Genomic DNA, 19,919 nt, shown 5'->3' on the forward strand with positions numbered 1-19,919 from the left:
TATACTGTACATTAAGGACAAAATTACAACAAATGTGAATTTTTAGTTTTAGAATCAGGCAGTTAAACTGCAAACACATTCCTGAACGGTCAAGACGATTTGGAGCAAAACAACTTTGAAAACTTTGTCAACTAAACAACGTTGATTGATAGTGAAGAATTATCATCGTTGTCGAGATCGATTACAGTGACCGGTCTCAGCAGTTCTACTATAAACAAATCAATTCACAAAGACATACATAGAGAGAAGGCAAAAAATAAAATAAAATAAAATAACCATGTGAACCAAAACTGAGGGAAAGTATCAGGGTTGGGGTAGGAAAGACAAAAAGCCTGGCAGTGAGGAAGGAGTGAAGATCTCAGCAGGGCCACAGTGAAACCACATGGATGGGTCTGAGTGTGTGAAGCAGCAGCTGTCACGTTTTATCTCTGAACAGTCAAAAATCTACACAATGACACTGAAGCTGCTCAGATGCCGAGTTCAGAAAACAAAAGAAACGGTTCTGTCAAGTCCTGGAATGTGTAACAAAGGAAGAAGAGAGAGAGAGAGAAAAAGAGAGAACTTGGCACAGGAATATGAATAAAACGCATCCATTCAACTCAACTAATCTGAAGAAAATGGTCTGAAAGAAAGAGAATAAAGATGAATAAAGGTGACTAGAGGCTGAACATTTCAGAACAACAACTCTGCTGATAAAAACCAACTGGATTAAAAATACCTGTTTGCAAACGTTGCACAATATCAGAACGTCAGTCACACAGACAGGCGTTTTCACAAACAGAGAACAAATGCAGGCTGTTATTATTCCAGAGACTCTTCTGGCCATGAGTAACACCAGGAAAATACCATTCCAACTCCCTAAAACCTGATTAAAATGAAATAAATACGAATATGATGGAGCTGACCTTCCATGAAGGGAATACTGATGAAATGTAAACGAATCCTAAAAACCCACTTCTATGTAAAAAAACAAACAAAAAAAAACAAACATTGAGATAAATATGATCCGGAATTTGCTGTGAGACACATATTTAAGATTGTGTCTCACAGAGGAACTACTGGCTGCATTAGACTTTAGACTGGACTTCAGAACTGAAAAAAAACCAAAAAAAAACACACACATACATATATAAAACTCTGTACCCCAAGCCATGATCTCCTTAGCTAAAAGTGTTCAAAAAGTAACTTTTTAACTTTCCTTTTTATCGCTTTCTTTCTTTTTTTTCACCTCGTGTTTTTTCTCCCATGGCTGTACGTAATGCCGCCTTCCTGATGAACAAAACCTAATTACCCGGGGAACCTATCGGAAACGGGCGGCGCTAACGAGACACGAAATGCGATAACTGTAAATGACACCGGGTGCTTCTCTTTGAAATGTAAATCCAGTTCTTTGTGAACAAAAAGCACCTCGCCAGGTTACATCACAGCTGCTCCCGTTGCAGCCGTTAAAGTCGTCACCCGTATTGACAACTGAATCCATCAGAGCTGCCCTGCTCTGTCTGGGATTTTTTCCTTTATCCCTTTTCATTTTTCTCTTCTCTGTCCTGCCGTAAGTGCCTGAAACACAAGCAGCGGGTAATTGTTGGTCTGTAGGCAGTGAGAGTTGGAGGGCTCCTTTGATCGACAATGAAGTAAATCCAAAAAAAAAAAGAGAGAGAGAGAAAAACCTATATTAGTGCTGATGATTATAAAAAAATATTTAATAGTGCTATTTATCTGGTCATACCAGACTTTTTCTTAAATTATTCTACAGTTTTCTTCTCCTGTCACATGTCAACATGTCCCAAAGCTCCTAACCCTAAACTCCCTACTGAGCTGCATGTTGAGTGACATAACTTTAGCTAGAAGGCTAGAGAAGCTAACGTTATGAAATTTAGTTGTTTTTTTTCTATGATTTAGATTGAAAAAAAAAACTACTTTGTTAATAAGATGTCAAAACATATTTGCATTTTGAACTAATTTCCTCTGCTAAAAAAAAATGTCACCTGTTTGAACAAACATGAGACAGAAGGTCTTTCTGAACCTGCAGCTGTTCCAGTTACTCTGTGCTTTAGAAGGCTTCCTGAGGTTTGAAGGATGTTAGTGAAATATTAATGTGTGAAAAATAAATGTGTGATTTTGTTTGTGTTTACCTGGAATTAGACAGGAATTGAAAGTGAAATATGGACTTTTTTTTTTTAAGAAACTTAATTTTCTTGTTTTGGTGTAGTACATTAAACAAAATCCGTAGTGGTCTGAAAACCAAAACGTGTCAGTTAGGCTCATGGAGAAAATAAACTTTATTCAGTAAAAAATAAATAAAATAAAATAAAACAAAACAAGGAAAGCCAACCGTTTACATTAAGTCAGTCACTTTGTGGGAACTTCTCATTCTGAGAGCAGAATTCCCCCTTTACCAGGAATACCAGGAAGAATCCGCCAGCAGAACCAGTCCAATTGCTACAACATGAGTTATTGAAGCACAGTGGTAGATTTAAAATACATCCACCACAGATTTTAAGGTTTACATGTAAAACAACCCACTTTTCCGCTGTAATATTATTGCTTTCTTTTTACGTGATCCAGAAGTTGCTCTAAAGACAAACGCCAAAACACTAGTGACCATTTTACCCGCTGCCAGGCTGTAATAAACCTCATTCATTTTGCATGAGCTGCGGTAAAAAAAAAACAACAAAAAAAACTTCTCGGACATTAACGCATTTTTCTGCACAGCATCCTCACCCGCTTCCTGGAGACGCCGTCGCTCTGCGTTTCTCAGAAAAAATCACTGCCCTCCAAAATCTCTTATCTGATTCTTTCCGCGACTTGTCCACTTCCTGTTTGCCATCGCCACCGGCTCCTCTTAAGCCTGCCTGTGCCTGAATGGAGGAGGTTTATCATTTAATGTGGCATTACATGCAGTTTAGTCTCCATTTTGGTGATTGTTTTTATTTTTTTATCTTTTTTTTTAATCTTTTTTTTTATCTGACTTTGGCTAATGCTGACATCCAGCTGATGCTAGAAATATGAAGTAACTTATTAAATGCAAGTTCAATTTCAAGGTCTGTGGAACAGAATGAACTCTGATTTGAAAATATCCAAAAATTACATTAGATTTTCACATAAATAATTAAGAAATACATTTCCATTAATATGAGTGTTAATTTTCTTTAACAACTTTGTATTTGAGCACTTTGGTCTCTTTGAAATTTACTGTTCTTTTTGCAGAAGTTAAAATTGAACAAAAATCATATTTTTTCCACTTCATTCTAAGGTTGATTTATTTCACAGCTGGTCTCAGAAAAAAAAAACCCATGATTGCACAAGAACTTTTAACAACAAAGTGAAGAAATATGCTGATGACCAGAGGGTCTTCTTCTGGTCACAGAAAGTCTTTGGTACTTAAGACATAGTTTCCAACACAGATAATTATTGTCTAGCCTTTAAAATCGGTTCAAAATACGGGGTTCACGTCGAGATTTTAATGTGAAGCAGCTGCCACTTTTTATGTGGATGGAATAAATTATATTTCAGTAGAAATAACAGTGAGTCTTGTGTCTCGGTTACTTTTACGGCCCCCGATTTTTGACATTTAAAACCTTTTTTTTTTTTCTGTTTTCTTCCCAGTGAATAAAAAACAAAAAAACAAAAAACTCTGAGTCACTTCTGTTTACAGCTTCATGTTTAATTGGATGAGGACGACATAAGGAGAAACCGAACAGAGTGGGTTTACTTTACTTCAGATGGGGACTATCTATAATTACACCTTCAAGAAAATAATTGGCTTTCTCCTTGTTGTAGCAGTTAAACATGTATACGAACGAGTACAGGAAGCTCTTTAAGAGACAGTGTGACTGCGCTCTTATGATTTACAGCCGGCTGCTTGGTCGCATTAATTAACGTGACATCGTCATATAGAGGAAAGAGTCGCGCGTCGCTTTATGAGACGCCTTGAACTTACGGCAAAACATTTGTTCTGCCTTTCGTTTCTTCCCCTTTGCTCACATGACCGCAGGAAATCAGCGACACGGAGATCCTGGAGCTGACCCACAGCGCGCTGGGGCGCATGACTGTGATCCGACAGATTTTCCCCCTGTGGAAGGACAGCAGCACCCGGTGCATGAGGCAGAACCACCGGATCTCGTCGCTGCTGTGCGACCCGCAGGAAGGATACCTGCAGAACCTGGAGGTAAAAAGAAAAATAAAATAAAATAAAAAATAACCACTGTCAGTATGTCAGTCAGAAATATTCAAGCAGCAGATGTGTAAGTTTTACTTTGCAACTGACACCTGTTGGCATGGTGATGTGCCCACTCTCCACCTCTGCCGTAGTTTGAGTTGTACTTCAGGTTGGGAAACATGCAGCGAAGGAAAAGGCTGGTTCTACATAACATCTGTCAGCTTCTGCTTACTGAAAAGACTTATAAACAGTCTGAACAACTTTTTGTGTGTGTGTGTGTGTGTGTGTGTGCGTTTGTGGAGACAACGTAACCAAAAAAAAAAAACATCTTTGTTAAAGTAGTTACTATGAAGGCACAGAATTGTTGTTTTGACTCTTGATGATCAGGAATTAACATCACATCTGCATTTTATGACATCGATTGGATGACATAAACCTCCAAATGCTCTCCCAGTAGGTTTGCTCCTTACATTTTTGGCTCAGATCGACTCTGTGATGACGCAGGTTGCACACATTTAAATATACATGCGTGATATTTTGAGGAAAAAAACCCCATCCAAAACATATGTATATTTATGCGAGAGCCTGACCAAAAAGCACCGGGCTTTCAAAAGGCTCGCGCTGTGAATTATTCACCTCATTTTGAAAGCAGGTGATCATTTCGATGCATAGGAAACGAGACTGAAAGGGATTTGCTGCACTGATAGCTGGAGATTTCACTGTGTGTTCCCCTGATATATATGCTAATCAGTGCGTCGAATGCATGAAGCCATCTGATAGAATTTTAACTTCAACTCTTTTTTCTTTTCTTTTCTTATTAGCATTTTTGACAGAAGTAATTAAATGGAAACATCACTCTACTGTCATTTACAATCTGCAGCTTTTGATTCCCCCCTCCCCCCCCACACACACACATGTTTTACCATCTGTGCCTGCTGCGGTTTCACATTTAAAGTTTGATTATGCAGCCGAGACATTTGCGATTTGATAACTTTCAGGTATGATGATTCTTGTGGGCCATATTTAACCCTTTCATGCATGAATTATGATCCTTTGTGTCGGGGTTTAGATTTTTCTCAAGGCATAATAAAAGGTAGGAAATTATTTTTAAGTGATCAATTGTAATTTTCTCCAAATACAAAGTTGTTGTTTGAAAAATACGTCAGTAGTATTGTTCTTTAGGGGATATCGGATGTCACAATATTTTTTTTTACCTCCAGGAGTTGTCTGCAGTAGAAGGAGGGACCGGGTCGGTCGGCATGCTTTATTGTCTGTTGGCCATATTGGATTTAACAAAAATAATTTCTTGCATTTGCCGCTGATGGCCAATAGTTGATGGTGTATTTTATTATGCATTAGTGTCCACTTCAGTGGTCTGTGTGCATTTATAACATAAAAATCCACAAGAGGCTCAAGAACATGGCTTTTAGACAGCTATCCATTGTACTGACCACCATGCATAAAAGGGTTAAATTGGCTTCCAGAAGTTTAATGTTCAGATATAAACAAACTTTCTCAAAAGTTCCATGAGAAGGTGCCGATAAATCGGATAATCTTTACCAGTAAATAGTGGGGGGGGAGGAGGGGTTTCTCGTGGTTTTGAATAATTTCTTTTTTATTTCAGTGTTTTTGATCAAATGAAACCTTCACATTCTTCTCATTCAACTTTTTGTGTGCTTGCAATGCTTAATTTATTCCGAATAATTGCCGCCCTTGTATGTACCAATTATTCTTTCCGATTAGGATCCTCATCCTTCTTTCCCCTGGCAGAAGGACAGACAGACAGACAGACAGACAGACAGACAGACAGGCTTTTGAAAAGGGATTGAAAACACAGGCCTGACCTCCACGGCTAAACATGAAAATTCAAATTCTGTACATCACTTCTGAATCAATTTTAGTCATTCCCGGCCACAAAAGCACAAAAGGTCAATTTTCGGGAACAGGGAGAGTAATTAGAGGGTTTGCTTTGTTTAATGAAGGGCAAAGAAAGACGTAATAAGCAGCCAAATTCATAAAATGATGGTGGGATTTAATCAGTTTAGAACAAGAGCTCCGGTTAGGAGAAGCTGAAGGAATAAAGCTGTCATAGTCTGCAGAGTCAGAAAATGTCATTTTACTTTTTATTTATATCAAAAATATTCCCTCTACATCTGTAATTTTTTTTTCCAGGTTGGATGTGTAACATATTTTGCTTTAATCAGAGGGAGTCGGGTTGTGCGTTCCCACATTTCTGCTTGGATCCTGAACAGAAGGAACATAAATGATTCAAGAATACCAAACTCCACATGTTAAAGCCCGTTTTAACATGTGGAGACGATGACTCTCACCAGACACTTTATAATGTTTACCTGTTCAAATGCTTGTTAACAATAGTGAATCAGCCAATCACATGGCAGCTATGTATTTAGAAATAGCGACAGAGGCGGTACTAGCCTGTTTGGTGCCGTGGGCGAACGACATTCAGATCATTTTTGTATTTCTCCCCATAACTTATGTATAAATGTTAGTAATCCTTGTATTCTCATTCAGTGAAAAAGGTCTGACACAGAGGCCTATTTCTTGTTCCCTCTCTTGAAAATGGCAGCAAGACAAAAGCTCTTAGTATAAAGTGTCTCATGTCCACAGTCAAGGCAATAATTTAAAAAAAATGTGCAACTATTGGAACAGTGGCAAACAAAGTTAGCCTTTTATTTTGACACAAAGTTCAGTGATGTCGATAGTAACCGTGGCATAAAAAAGTTAAAGTCTCCATGGCAACAATAAGACACTTTCCACATGGTAACTGGTTGTTTGTGACTGGTTCCAGGGAGAAGCATTTTCAGTCCTACCATTACAAATGTAAATGTGTGGATTGTGATGAAAAGTACTATGACTTTGGTCAAATGAGTCTTAAGTTAAGTTTTGCTGTGAACAGGGAATACATGGGAAAGTACCTCATCTGCCACTAAAATTGGATCATAAGTGTGTGTGTCTCAGGAGGATGAGGAGGATTCAAAATATACTTTCCAAATCGACACAGAAACTGTTGATCATTACACAAAATTGGCTTTTTTCCCCCCATTGCCACCTCAGTCCTCAGAGCAAAATCTTGTCGTAAAATTGTGGGCTGGGCAGAAGAGAAGAGCTTCAGAAAGGACCTACAGCAGTTTACTGATTTATACATTTTCCTTCTTTTTTTTTTCTCAGATATTGATTTTAGATCTTACACAAAAACAAAACTATTATAAAGTAGTTAGTATAAAGGCAAGAGAGAGAAAGTAAAGACCAACATTTACAAACCTGCTTTTGAATGATATTTCTTGGGTGCAGATGTACTTAGTATTATTCATGAATGAAATGGTAAAAAAAAAAAAAAAAATAGCTGTAAGAAAGTAAGATCTCGAGTGGTTTCATTTTGGGGGTTTTTGTGGTAAAGAGCTACCTCTCGCTCGCTCTCCTTCTCGGTTTTAGTGTTTGCCGTCAGCTTCTGATGTAATCTGTCAGCACGCCTTACCAGAAACAAATTCAAATTGGTCTCATTCCAGAAAATTTGGTCGCATCTCATCTTCAGGCACAATCTTCCTCCCACTCACACTGAGTGTTATTTCCACTTGTGAAATCTCTGCGGTGATGTGTGGCTGACATTTAAAGACAACAAACAGAACAATTACTGTAATGAACACTGACAAATGCTGGCTTTTTCCCCGTCATGTTTTGACATTTGCTGGAGACGAGTTCAGTTTCTCTTATTCTCTTTTCTTTTTTTTTCCTCGCCACGTCGAGCGTCGAGCACCAATGTCATTCTCTTTTTCATTTTTTCTTTTTTTTTTTGTTCTTCATTCAGACTCTTGTCTCTTCTTTTCCCTGAGAAAACGGCCCAGCTGTCTTGGTTATTCCCCCCCCTGTGCCTCGTCTCTTTTCCCATCTTCATCCTTCACTGTCTCCTCTGGCCATTCAAGATGACCTGAGAATATTTGCCTCTTCTTCCATTTCTCACCTCCCATCATTCCCCTCGTCCTCAGCCGACCCTCTCAGTCCTCACCTGGAACGTTCGGCAAGAAGCGAGATGAGGACATTTGTCTCAATCGTTTGTGCAGAAGAGCGTCAAATGTCTCTGTGAGAATTAACAGTGAAAGAGTTGAAAGTCTTAGACAAAAACAAAAAGAACAGAAAAGCTGAATTTATGTGGAAATATATGTATATTTAAAAAGCAATGTTCTATCTCCCTTCTCCTTCCATCATTCCCTTTCATATTACCTTTGTCATGTAAAATTGCATCTTTAGTCTCTCCATGACCAAAGAAGACACAGAAAAGAGAAGTTTGTGTGTGTGTGTGTGTGTGTGTGTGTGTGGGTGTGTGTGTGTGTGTGTGTGTGTGAGGGCCAGTGAAAGCGTGCAGCGTGGCCTTCATGCCAGTCAGCTCTGCTTATCTGGACAACGTGATGCTCATTTGTCACCCTGCATTTGGTCTCTCCTTCCTGCCTGTGTGTGTGTGTGCGTGTGCGTGTGTGTGTCACAGTGTGTTTCCTGGGTGCTTGGTCAGGGTGACATGTGGACAGGCTGGCTGCTAGCTGACTGTCGTCTCAACACCATCCAGCTCGTCTGTGTGCTCGGGTGCCAGCAGCGCTCTTGGTGGTGTTAGATTTGTGCTGGCAGATGATGCAGTTCCACAGATGTGTCACACATGTGGTCAGTGTGTGGGTTGGCATGGAAAGCTTTTTTTTTTTCTCCCCACATTTGAGGGGATGGTTAGTTTTGATTTTTGACATTGGGCTTTGTGTAGTAACTATGATCAGTCAGTAGCTTACTAGCGACAAGAGTGAGATTTTTATGAGAACTTAAGACCCATTTGTGGTTTTCCAATTCCCCTTACATTCATGCTAATTTTGATGACCGGTGGTCAATCATCAACCTATGTGGACCATTCAACCCAAATCGACATTTTTCAAATTCTTTTATTGATTTCTCACGTGAATGGCTCAGTTTGGCCCTGTTGTCACTGAGTTGCAAATGATACAGTTCTGTTTTTGTGATTGTATTTTTTTTCCCCCCCACACTTTTATGCCTTTTGGGGAGTTCCTGCCATCTTTTAAATGCGGGTGTTATTGTTTCATAAGCTTTATTGGCAGCATAACAACATCTCTGACTGCCGAGCCAAAAATCACATTTCTCAATTTTAGCGGGCCACATTTCACCGTGTAGTTTATGTAGTTTATCGTTACTGGTATTTTTGGCCGACCCAACTCTACACAACTTCACAAAAATCTCTTCCAATATAGCTAAAGTGACCATATAATGATGAAATCACTTCTTTTTTATCCAGACTGATGACGGTTGCCGTTTTATATCCTACATCACAAACCACCTTTGCATCGATGAGCTTCGTCACAGCTTATCGTCTCCTCCCTGAGACAATAAGTTTCCTCCTCCTTTGACCTTTTCCCTCTGAACTCTCTCCAACCAGGTGTCCAACCTCTACCTGTACGACAGCGTGCTGATGCTGGCCAACGCTTTCTACAGGAAGCTGGAGGACAGGAAGTGGCACAGCATGGCGAGCCTAAACTGCATCCGGAAGTCGACCAAGCCGTGGAACGGAGGCTGGTCAATGCTGGAGACCATTCAGAAGGTAAAGCACGACGCCCTGACCTTCATCATTTAGCTTCATTCAGTTCTCTGATTTTCTTCAGTTACTTCATGGTTCAAGGGTGTGATCAGCGTTGTGCATTGTTGCACTCAATGTATTTATTATGTTTCTTTCTTCTTTTTTTTTAGGTGGGGGTGGGTACGTGTATATAGGTGTCAGGAAGAAAAACTCTCATATATGCATTTCTGATTTTTTATTTATTTTCTTGGATATTGTGTATGTCAGACCATCAGTTTTAAATGAGCTGAATCTCTGTCAGAATTGTTTGCTTTCTGTAAACAGAAACGTGTTTGTAAATTTAGCCACATTAAAATGTAATTTGTGGGTAGACTGTAAAAAATAAAATGAACAACTGACATAAAGCAGAATAGAAAAACTACTAATTACCACAAGACAGTGGTAATTAGCACTGCCTTGTGCTAATTGCGACAAGACAGTAAATACCATTATCACCTATAAATCGCATTTTGCTTTAATAAGACAATTTAATTACAATGTTTAATTACATTAAACATTGTAATGTTTAATGTAACATTATAATTTGCTAATTTGCACAGAAATTTGTGATTTCACAAAGAATTTCACAGATGTGATTGAGCCTAATTTAAAATAGGAGAGTTTTTGTTTTGTTTTGCTTTGTTTTGTCTAATTTCATTTAAAATAACCGTCAAGATTTGTCCATCACATGTGGATGGTAACAAGACACAGAATAAATCACCTCCAGTTAGCAGAAGCTGAATCGAACCTGAAGTGTAAACATGACACTGACGTGAAACCTGATTCTGATGCGTCTCATAATTCCAGCCGGACTTTCGTTCTGATGCTCTAATTGGTAAAAGAAGCTTTTCAGTCATGCTGATTAGTCCCTGAGAGCAAAATGTGCTGCTTGTTATTGAAAAAAACAACAACAAAAAAACCCCAGCAATTTGGGTCTTTGACATGTATCAAAGTAACAACCGCAGAGCTCATTAGGGTCATTCCTGTTTTTCTGAAACACTCATAAAGGTAACACTGAGGAGACAATTTCACAATGCAGTTAAACATAAAATATAATTCGATATCGATGAAAGATACAAAACTCCAGGTAATGAAAGTTCTACGCTGAGCCTGATTTTATGCAGACATCGCGTTTGTTGTTGTTGTTGCGTGTTACTGTTGATGCAGCTGCTCATTGTGAATACTGATAGCATCGCTGAATTATTGGTGCGTTCAATTGACCTCAAATGTTCAATGTTTGGCTTGATTTCTTACTAAATAATGAAGAACCGCGACCTTCGTTTTAGTCCAGGTACGCACTCTCAGTCTGGTCCTTTTTTTTTTTTAAGCTTCTAAGAAAAACCTTCAATTCGTGGCAGTTCAACCTGCAAAAAAACAAAACAAAACAAAAACAAATAAAACAATGATTGAAGGTGGAGAGGTTTAACTGTTAAAGAAGCAAAGACTGAAACCAAATTGCTTGTTTTCAGTGGAACTTGATCCTGATTACATCTCAGCCTTTTCAGAGCAGAGTCTTGAAAAAGGGGCGTGCCTCTTACACCCTTTTAAAATCTCTCTTGGCCTATGTAGCTGAAATTTTACAACTTAACTAGAAATTACAAAAAGCAAACCATTTTATTTATAAATCTAAGAGATGAATTTCAGTCAGTCCAAAATGTGCTGCTGGTGCAGCTCTACATATTTATTATTCTGAAGAAAATCTTTTGAGCTTCAAATTTTGATTGGGGGCATTTTATTCAGATTTTTGATAAGGATATTCTTTCCTAAATTTCTGTGCTCCTGGTGTATTATACGAATTTTTTGTTTCTACATTCAAATTCAAGAGGTTTTACTCTTGTGTCCGACTCAAATTTTGCTCAGACTTTCCGTCTCAGTACTTTGCTGACGAGGGACTGTGACAGAGGACAAGATGAGTTGTGTCACATAATGTTACATTTAGCTGAGGAAATGTTTGTGGAAGTGATGGAGGAACAGACGGACGGATGGCGGGCGTTGGAGTTAAGGTTTTTACAGAAAGCCCTTCTGAACCCCAGACGTCTCAACCATACAGTCTCTCCTGGCAACACCCCAATTGACCTTTACGCCTAACATTGGGTCATTTAGTCTCCTGCCTGTTCTGATGACTGTCTTCAGTCTTACTTCACATGCAACAGGAGCTACCGTAGGTCATAGGATTGACATTTTACCCACAGCCTTTCCATGGAACAGACAACATGAACTGAACAAGTTTATCAACTTCTTGCGGTAGTTTTCATGGCGTCTTCTGTCACCGCAAAAACTCTTCAGAAACACCGAGAGGAGTACAGAAAACGGCTCATCTTTAGCTTATGAAGCAAACCTACCGGTATTCTGATGTTTATGTTTTGGACCAACTGCTTGCATGCACCATAAAAAACATATTACCTTAACTACAGCTTGATTGACATCATGACTTGAGCTGCTGGTGTATTTCAAGGCAACACCTTATTATACTGGTTGTGACGTTATTAAGGAAGAAAACTGTGGATCCCCAGAAGTGCAATTTATCCTTAGGTGGCATTTTCAGATGCCTGATGGTGCCATCTTCTTCGGATTCAGATAATTATACACAGGTAGAAGCAGCCTGGGAATATTAAGCCATCATGGCTCTAAAGAAGGAAACTTGTTCTATGCCCAGAAGAAAAGTCTTACGATGTGTTTATGTCAACCCCAGACGAGAAGCAGGCTTTGTGAAAATGCTAGTAAAGTAACATGTGCCAAGAAGTTAAAGTTTCACACAGATGGGTCTTCCAAATAGATACGGACCCCCAATCAAATAAATAAATGGTCAATTGTCCTGGTTTTGGACAGAGCTGGATTTTAAATGTCGACGGTGCAAAAACCGCTTTTGTGGATGCAAGACAACCTTCTCTGAGAATTTATGCTTAGATTTGGCTAAGACCGTGGACCGTACGCAGTGAGTCACTGAATACACTAATATACAGATTCAGCGTCTTTCAGTTGACCAGCAGGATCAACATGTTTCCTGCGAGGATGATTGAGTTACTGCCATTTCCGTGACTTCTGACAGAGTCCAACAATCTCATGAAAAAGAGCCTGTGACTAACTTTAGACCAAAACTATTTAAAACAAGGCGCTTAGCTACACAGATAAACTGTGACGGAGGAGTTATTATTAATTTAGCAAATCTTATTGCAATAAGATTTGCTAAATTAAATGTATTTAAAATTTCCAACAATCAACTTGCTAATTATATTTTCATTTAATTAACTTTTTTTAAGTTTTTTTTATCCCAGATTAATCATCATTTCTTTTGAAAAGGTCAGTAAACTTTGATAAAGTGATACGGTCTCCTCTCTCGCCCTCTCCCTCTCTCCTCCGTCGTTTCAGGGGAACATCACAGGTCTGACAGGAATCATGGACTTTAAGGAGAGCGGCTCAAACTCCCACGTCCAGTTTGAGATCCTCGGCTCCAGTTTCAGTGAGACCTTCGGCAAAGACATCAAAAGGGTAAGTTTGCGTAAAGTTGGAATTGAACCTGAACATTTCCCACTGCACAGCCGTCGCCTTTAGTTGCCTCGCCGTGTGACACGGTCGGCCTGTTTTAGGAAACCTTTTCACAAACGTCACGGTTCTCCAAATCCCTGCAGGTTGCATTGGCACAGAGCTTGACAGCGTAGCCTTATTCTGGGCAAAGGAGCGCTGCTGGCTGTTTTTGTTGTCATTACAGTCATTACGCCTGTTGAGATGTAATGTAGTGATGCATTACATCCAGGGATCATGGGGGGACGTGCACCTAGAGTTTCTGTTCTTTTGAAGATTGAATGTTTTATACCTGAAGGTTTCGAAGGGTCATTGCAGCAGATGACTGTAAACTTTTATTCCCTCAAACTACATTTACACTTCAGTTTTCTGAGCTAAAATTCTGAAAAAGAGAGAATTGCAAAGAAGTGAAGGTCAACTTTTTTACGTATCGTTATCTCAAATTTAAAGACTGTTAAATCTCTGGATGTTGAAATGATTTATACCATCTAGAAATCAGGAATTAATAACTCAAATAGTCTCCATCAAGGCCTGAATGGATCATGTTTAGTTTATTTTAATTTAATTTCCCTTTGGGATCAATAAAGTATTTTTTGAATTTTGAATTTGTTCCACATGCCACCTAATGAGGAGATTACGATATTCCACTTCTTTAAAACTACAAAACCAGCATTTATGGAAATCTGTACATTTTACTAGACGACTTATAATATGCCAGGTTGCCATGAGTGTCTTAACGTATCTGAGAATGTCGGAGCTTGTTTTTGGTGTGTTTTACCATGCCAGGTCAGTTTGGCCTTGCAACAAGATGGCTGCTGTGACTAGAAGAAGGGACGAGTTAGGGGACGTGGGCTATGTGTTTACTGGCGCTTCAGCACATGCTATGCAGAAGATATCATGAAAAAGGAAATAACTTGAGCCGTGGTGGTACCAGGTTATACAAAGCAGGATAATTTGGGATTTGAGATGGAATAAAACATTTTAACAACATTAACCTAAGGATAATTCACACGTTTTAGAATTTAATTAACACATTTTAATTTGTAGCAGATATTTAAATGAGCTCATGCTGCAGGTGAGGACTGGTATTCCAGTTAAACCTTTTTGTGGAAAACAACTGATTTTTTGCACCAGCAGTTCTACACAACATGCAACATCAGTATCCACAGTTGTTGTGCGTCATTTTAAGAAACAAACACAATCCTGATATTTTTTTATTTCCCCCTCCCCCATGAGTCTTAACCATTGGATCCTCATTAGTGCCTCGTGGGACCCATAGTTGTTGACTTACCCATTATTTATGCAGCAGTGAGCACAAACACTTGTCAGTTCATTAATTTTCCAATCATTGAAAAAGTTGTTGAACCATGTTACGGTAACCTTGATGAAAAGCGTTCGCGTTCAGATCCGTACACAGTCATCCATTGCCATCAAACCACTTAGTGCTTAACAGGACGAATGAGGTTCTAATTAACAATCAGAGGAGTTTTGTTCCTTCCACCCTGTAAATACACAAAGATGCTATCTTTCTGTGGCTTAACCGATTTATGAAATATAATTAAACCCTGCAGGACATCGCTGCATCTCCGAGCGTCACATTGACCGCCCAGTGACGTGCCTTACATGTCTGAGATAATAGAAACTTGATTATGTTGTGCAATAATGGAACTTATGATTAACTTCTGTCGCCTACAAAACCCACTAATTCAATCAGTCTCGTTTTCTCTGATGGCGCAAAAGTTCTCATAGTGCTATTATGTTCGGCACTGGAGGGCATGTTAGTTCAGTGTTTTAAATTATGACATGCAAAACTGCATTGGTTCAATCAATTTGTAAAAAAAAAAAAAAAAAAAATTAAAAAAAGCACAACCTTCAGCCAGTACTATGAAGATATGTCCTGGTATGAGTTGTTTTAACTGGTCATAAAAAAGGGAATAAAATAAAACATTTCAGACATGATCCACTTAATAGCCAAAAATGGTTGCAAATGGGAAAATTGACAAACATTTTTGTGATGATGTGTTGAAGACAAAGTGTCGGAAACAGTGTCTTAAAGAGACGGAGGGTCAAATTCGCAGTATCAAATTACAACGTCGAATTTCTTTCAAGCTATGTTTGGTATACGCTGCATTTTTGTAACAACTGAAGGTGACATAGTTGCTTTTGTGCCAGGAAAATACGCAGTACTGTCGTTTTTAAGGCAAGTACACCAAATGACCTAGAGGAAAAAGAATAAACATGCTGTAATAGTAATATAACAAAAGATATAAATGATTGAAAGAGGGCTCACTGGAAAAAAACCCCTCAATAATAGGAAAGTAAAAATGGAGTTGAAGGAAAGAAAATCTGAAGGGAATGAAAAAGAGTAGAAAAGGCTAAAAAAAAGGAATGTAAATAAAAAGGGCTGAGAGGAATGAGAGTGTTGTAAAAGGATAAGTCATGTGGAAAGATTAAGCTGTGGGGGCATAAAGTGAAGGGTCAAAGTAAATAAGAATTTGAAAGTAAAATAAAATCCGAATGAAAATTGAAAAAGTGTTATGGGAAGACCCAAAGAAAAACAACAGTGCACTAACAATCAGCGAGGCAAAGGGAAGAGGAGGAGATGGATGTAAACAGTGCAGAGGAGCAGGTAATAAGAAAGAACAGGTGGTAAAATGTACACAAACAAAATGAATGAAATTTAGTGGTAGAAAGTACGAACATGGCAGCAGCGGACGACGCAAAAATAAAATGCAGTACGGAAATGGGAGCTGGCAACAACAGAGACAAACAAATTCCAATTGCAAGAGAGGAAATGAAGGGTGAAAACAACGAAAAACTGTAAAGGCAAAGCAGAACAAGAGTACATTAACAACACCATCAGAGAGATTTACACATTGTCAGTTTTTTTCTAACAATGAAAACAATAAGTTTGCAGATGAACGCAGGGTCAGGGACAACATGTAAATGGAAATCTCTTTTTAACAGCTTTTTTTATTATTATTTATTTATTTGGCCACATAAGACATTCACAGAAATGCTGTCGCTGTTTCGGCCGTGTGTCTAACAATTCGGATGATTTATCATCCCGCAGGAAGTGTGTGTCAGCGTAGCACACACTCGCACACTGAGTTGCTGCTGCTGCAGTAATCAAGATTTAATCACCTGGCTTCTCTGTGAGTTATGACTCCCTCTGGGTTGCATAATGGCCGTTATGAGAATGCAGGTCCGCTGCTACCCATGCGTGTTTGTGCACATGCTCCTACATTAATACAGTCATATCAAGACACAGACACACACACACACACGCAGACCTCACACTTCACAGACCTCTCACTCTGCATATATTTGGAAACAAATTTAACAAATGGATATTAAAACACAGCACATTTTGCATCAATTATGTGACATTCATTTGCATTCAGCTTTGGGAGCGCTGATGGCTTTTGTGTCGTTTCTTTGGTTTTCAAACATCCGTTTTTAGGCTCAAAACACGGCGTGTTGTGTGGGAACTTCTGAAGCACCTGCTCCCAACTATCTCAGCTCGCAGCTGAACCCTGCCTTTAATTTGTAGGCCACTTAAAACCAGATTAACCCAACCTCATCCAAAAAGATTTATAGCACAAAAAGCCTGAGTGGACCATATAGCTGATAGGATTTAGCTTTTCATTTTGGTTTGACAAGACTAGTTATGACACTACACAAGCGATACGACTTTAAAATCAAATGAGGATGTTTTGGTAGCCTTGCTGCTCTGGAGCATACAGGAGTTTTAACACCATGCCAAGGCTGGAAGCAACAAACTTAAGAGGGGCAACTGCAGCTTTCATTAGTCTATTTACAGCTTGTCTGAAAACTGGCGTCCTACAGAAACAAAGATTTAAGGTTTTCCCAGTCAATTTTAGCACCAGTTTATTCATTTATTCATTTGGACTCACAGTAGCCGTTGCCATGACAATGGCTACTCTTGTTGGGGCCAACATCATAGATCAACACAGCATTAGTTGCAACGGGTACAACAGGTGAGCATTCCAGTTAACCATAATTGTATAATTCTGACACTTGCATGATTAATAACACAGGTTATTAAAACATTTAGTATGTTAGATACTACAATGCATCCAAGAAAGCATAAAAAGGCAATTCCAGCCATTTTTCTAAACAAGGCAGAAGCTCTGGTTAGAACAAGTCTCCCAAGTTCTTCAATCAATCAAATTTTATTTGTATAGCACATTTCAGCAGCAAGGCATTTCAAAGTGCTTACATAATTAAAATAAAAACAGCATGTGACATTGAATAAACACTGAGAAAGAGAAAGAGATTTTGAGAAAAAAGAAAAAAATTAAAAAAGATAAATACATTAAAACCCGCGTCCCTTTTAGGACTTCAGTTAAAAGTTCTTGTTGAATAACCACAGTGTTAGCTGAGGGTCACAGACCCTGGTTTGGGTCAACTATACAAAAGAAAAAGTGTCGTTACCCTATCTGTTCTCCAACCCTTAATTCAGTTGTCTGTACATTCAGCCGTTGCCTTCCACCAGCATTCTTGGCGTATTGGCCACAAAACGTAACAGGTTTGGGCTGAAAATGTCTGTCATTTTAGCAACTCTCTTTAGGTTATCCTGGCCAATTTAGATGCCATTGGTCCTGATCACTTTCCCAAATCACAATGAATGTCACCTCTTGATCCAGAGCAACTTGCTGAGTTTTGACATTGGTGCCCCTGACCTTATCTCCAAACCCGAGGACACATCACATAACTTTTAAAGTCGTCACAGACTTTGAAAGGTGTTCAGGCTAACACACTGAAAGTCAGGAATTACAAGCTTAATAACCACACCTGCTGAGAAATCGCAGATTATGGAATCTATCAGATCAAGAAAAGCTAGCTGAACACATCAAACTCTTTTGGAAACATGTGCACAGGATATACATACCAGCAGCTGGCAGTAAAAGAATATATTGTCATTGTAAAGACAAGTTACATTTCTGATACACTGCATAAAATGAACTAGATACAATTTAAGATGTGCTTGGTTTAACCCACAAATAAATATGATTTGGATAGTATTGACTCAATTGTATTGCTTGTTATACCCATTTTGTGAGTTGTTTTGTGTCACTCTTAAGCAGACACTGCAGATAAATAGTATTTGCATTCAAACACGCTGCATTAATCAGGCTGATTACTACTGAGATTACAAACTCCTGCTGCTGTTTTTGTTGTGGGGGGGGGACAATATACTAAACGAGTGTCCATCCTGTACGTCGGACGTTTTATACGCCACTTGTCCGATTTCTCTGATCCAAAGCCAAGAGTGAGCCATGCGTCTTATCCGGCATCCTTACTTACGCTGCTTCCAGAGTGAATCCGTTTGGTGGGAGAGAGAATGACAACGACGGCGAGAGTTGAGCTCAAACGGAAAAGTTTTATAGAGTTTGCAGCGTGTGGGTAGGTGTTTTTCTGTGGCCGGCAGTGAGTTATCAGCTCCTCGCTCTCATTATGTGCACACGCTCCATTCATTTTCCCCCTACAGTGTTCGCCTTATCCCAATCTCCATCTCCATCTTTGCGCGCCGCTCTCGGCTCTGCTCACCCCTCGTATGGCCATTCCTCAAAGCAAATTTTCCCCGTAGATGAAACGCCACTCCCCTCACGATCCTCCCCCTCCCCCCTGCGCACACACACACCTCCACTTTCCACCTTCACATCAGACCTGATGGAGATTGAAATGTTATTTCCCTGTTTCCCTGAGAAACTTGTACGTCTGCGGTCTGGTCTTTCAAACCTCCCCCCACGTGCCCATCCCATCCGTCCTCGTCTTTCCCATCTCGTTCACTTCTGATGCGTCGTCCCACCAATTTGTTGTCGGTAAATCGCCTTCCTGCAACCGACGGAGAAAGAAAACTGGTATTTTTTTTCCCCTTTTCCCCACCCCATCCTCTTCAGATGGCAGCGTGTCAGAAGACATTATGCTCTCGCCCACTTTTCTCAGAGGGAGTGTCTGCGAGTGGCTGTTTTTAATCAGACGCCGGACGGCATCTGGGATGACTGCGGCAGACAGATAACCTCTCCAACTTTTAATAGGGCCAGATTTAGTTCCAGTGGGTTTCAAACTCCGATCTGAGAACTCTCAAGAGGCCATCGCAGAAAGTAACAAGAAAAAAAATAATAAAAAAAGAGAGAATTGAAGAACTCTCCAATTATGGCGAAATTAGATGATTAGTCCGCTCGCTGGTGGATTTGTGTGCTGTTGTTTATCCTTTAATAGACGACGCAACTCCAGCATCTCCGCAGCCTCTCCAGTGTTTAATTTATATTCCACCAGCTGCGCTTTCCCTCGCAATCAGCAGTCATCCGCTGTGCGTTTATTTGGCCGACGTAGACAAATGTTTGCGCTGACCTAAAATAATAAATGCAAAGCGTCGTCCATAAGAGCCGCTGTGTTTTAATGAAACACACAGAGCCTGTGAATGGCGGAGTATATCATGATCAATGCATGTTTACATCTTTTCGTCCCTCCGCCTCATCTTTGTTGCTGCCGACACTTTTCTTTCTCTTGTACTTTCCACAAAGGAGCGCAGGAGCTTTGTGTTATTTTGCCGAGGACAGAAATTACCCACCCATTTGTCTGTAA

The 19,919-nt window shown here is 39.5% G+C and overlaps 1 protein-coding gene across 2 annotated transcripts in view; it reads left to right on the forward strand.

Moving 5' to 3' along the window:
- The window catches only part of grid1b (glutamate receptor, ionotropic, delta 1b), a 473,055-nt gene that overhangs the window by 405,199 nt on the left and 47,937 nt on the right, over nucleotides 1-19,919 (forward strand). For both annotated transcript variants that reach the window (XM_016678067.1, XM_007565215.2), the window contains exons 6-8: nucleotides 3,995-4,168; nucleotides 9,606-9,767; nucleotides 13,152-13,271. In XM_016678067.1, the coding sequence (XP_016533553.1) occupies nucleotides 3,995-4,168; nucleotides 9,606-9,767; nucleotides 13,152-13,271 (456 nt within the window). The remainder of the gene's footprint in view (nucleotides 1-3,994; nucleotides 4,169-9,605; nucleotides 9,768-13,151; nucleotides 13,272-19,919) is intronic.

The sequence above is a fragment of the Poecilia formosa genome, unplaced genomic scaffold (genome assembly GCF_000485575.1).
Source record: "Poecilia formosa unplaced genomic scaffold, Poecilia_formosa-5.1.2 Scaffold173, whole genome shotgun sequence".
Taxonomy (NCBI): Eukaryota; Metazoa; Chordata; class Actinopteri; order Cyprinodontiformes; family Poeciliidae; genus Poecilia; species Poecilia formosa.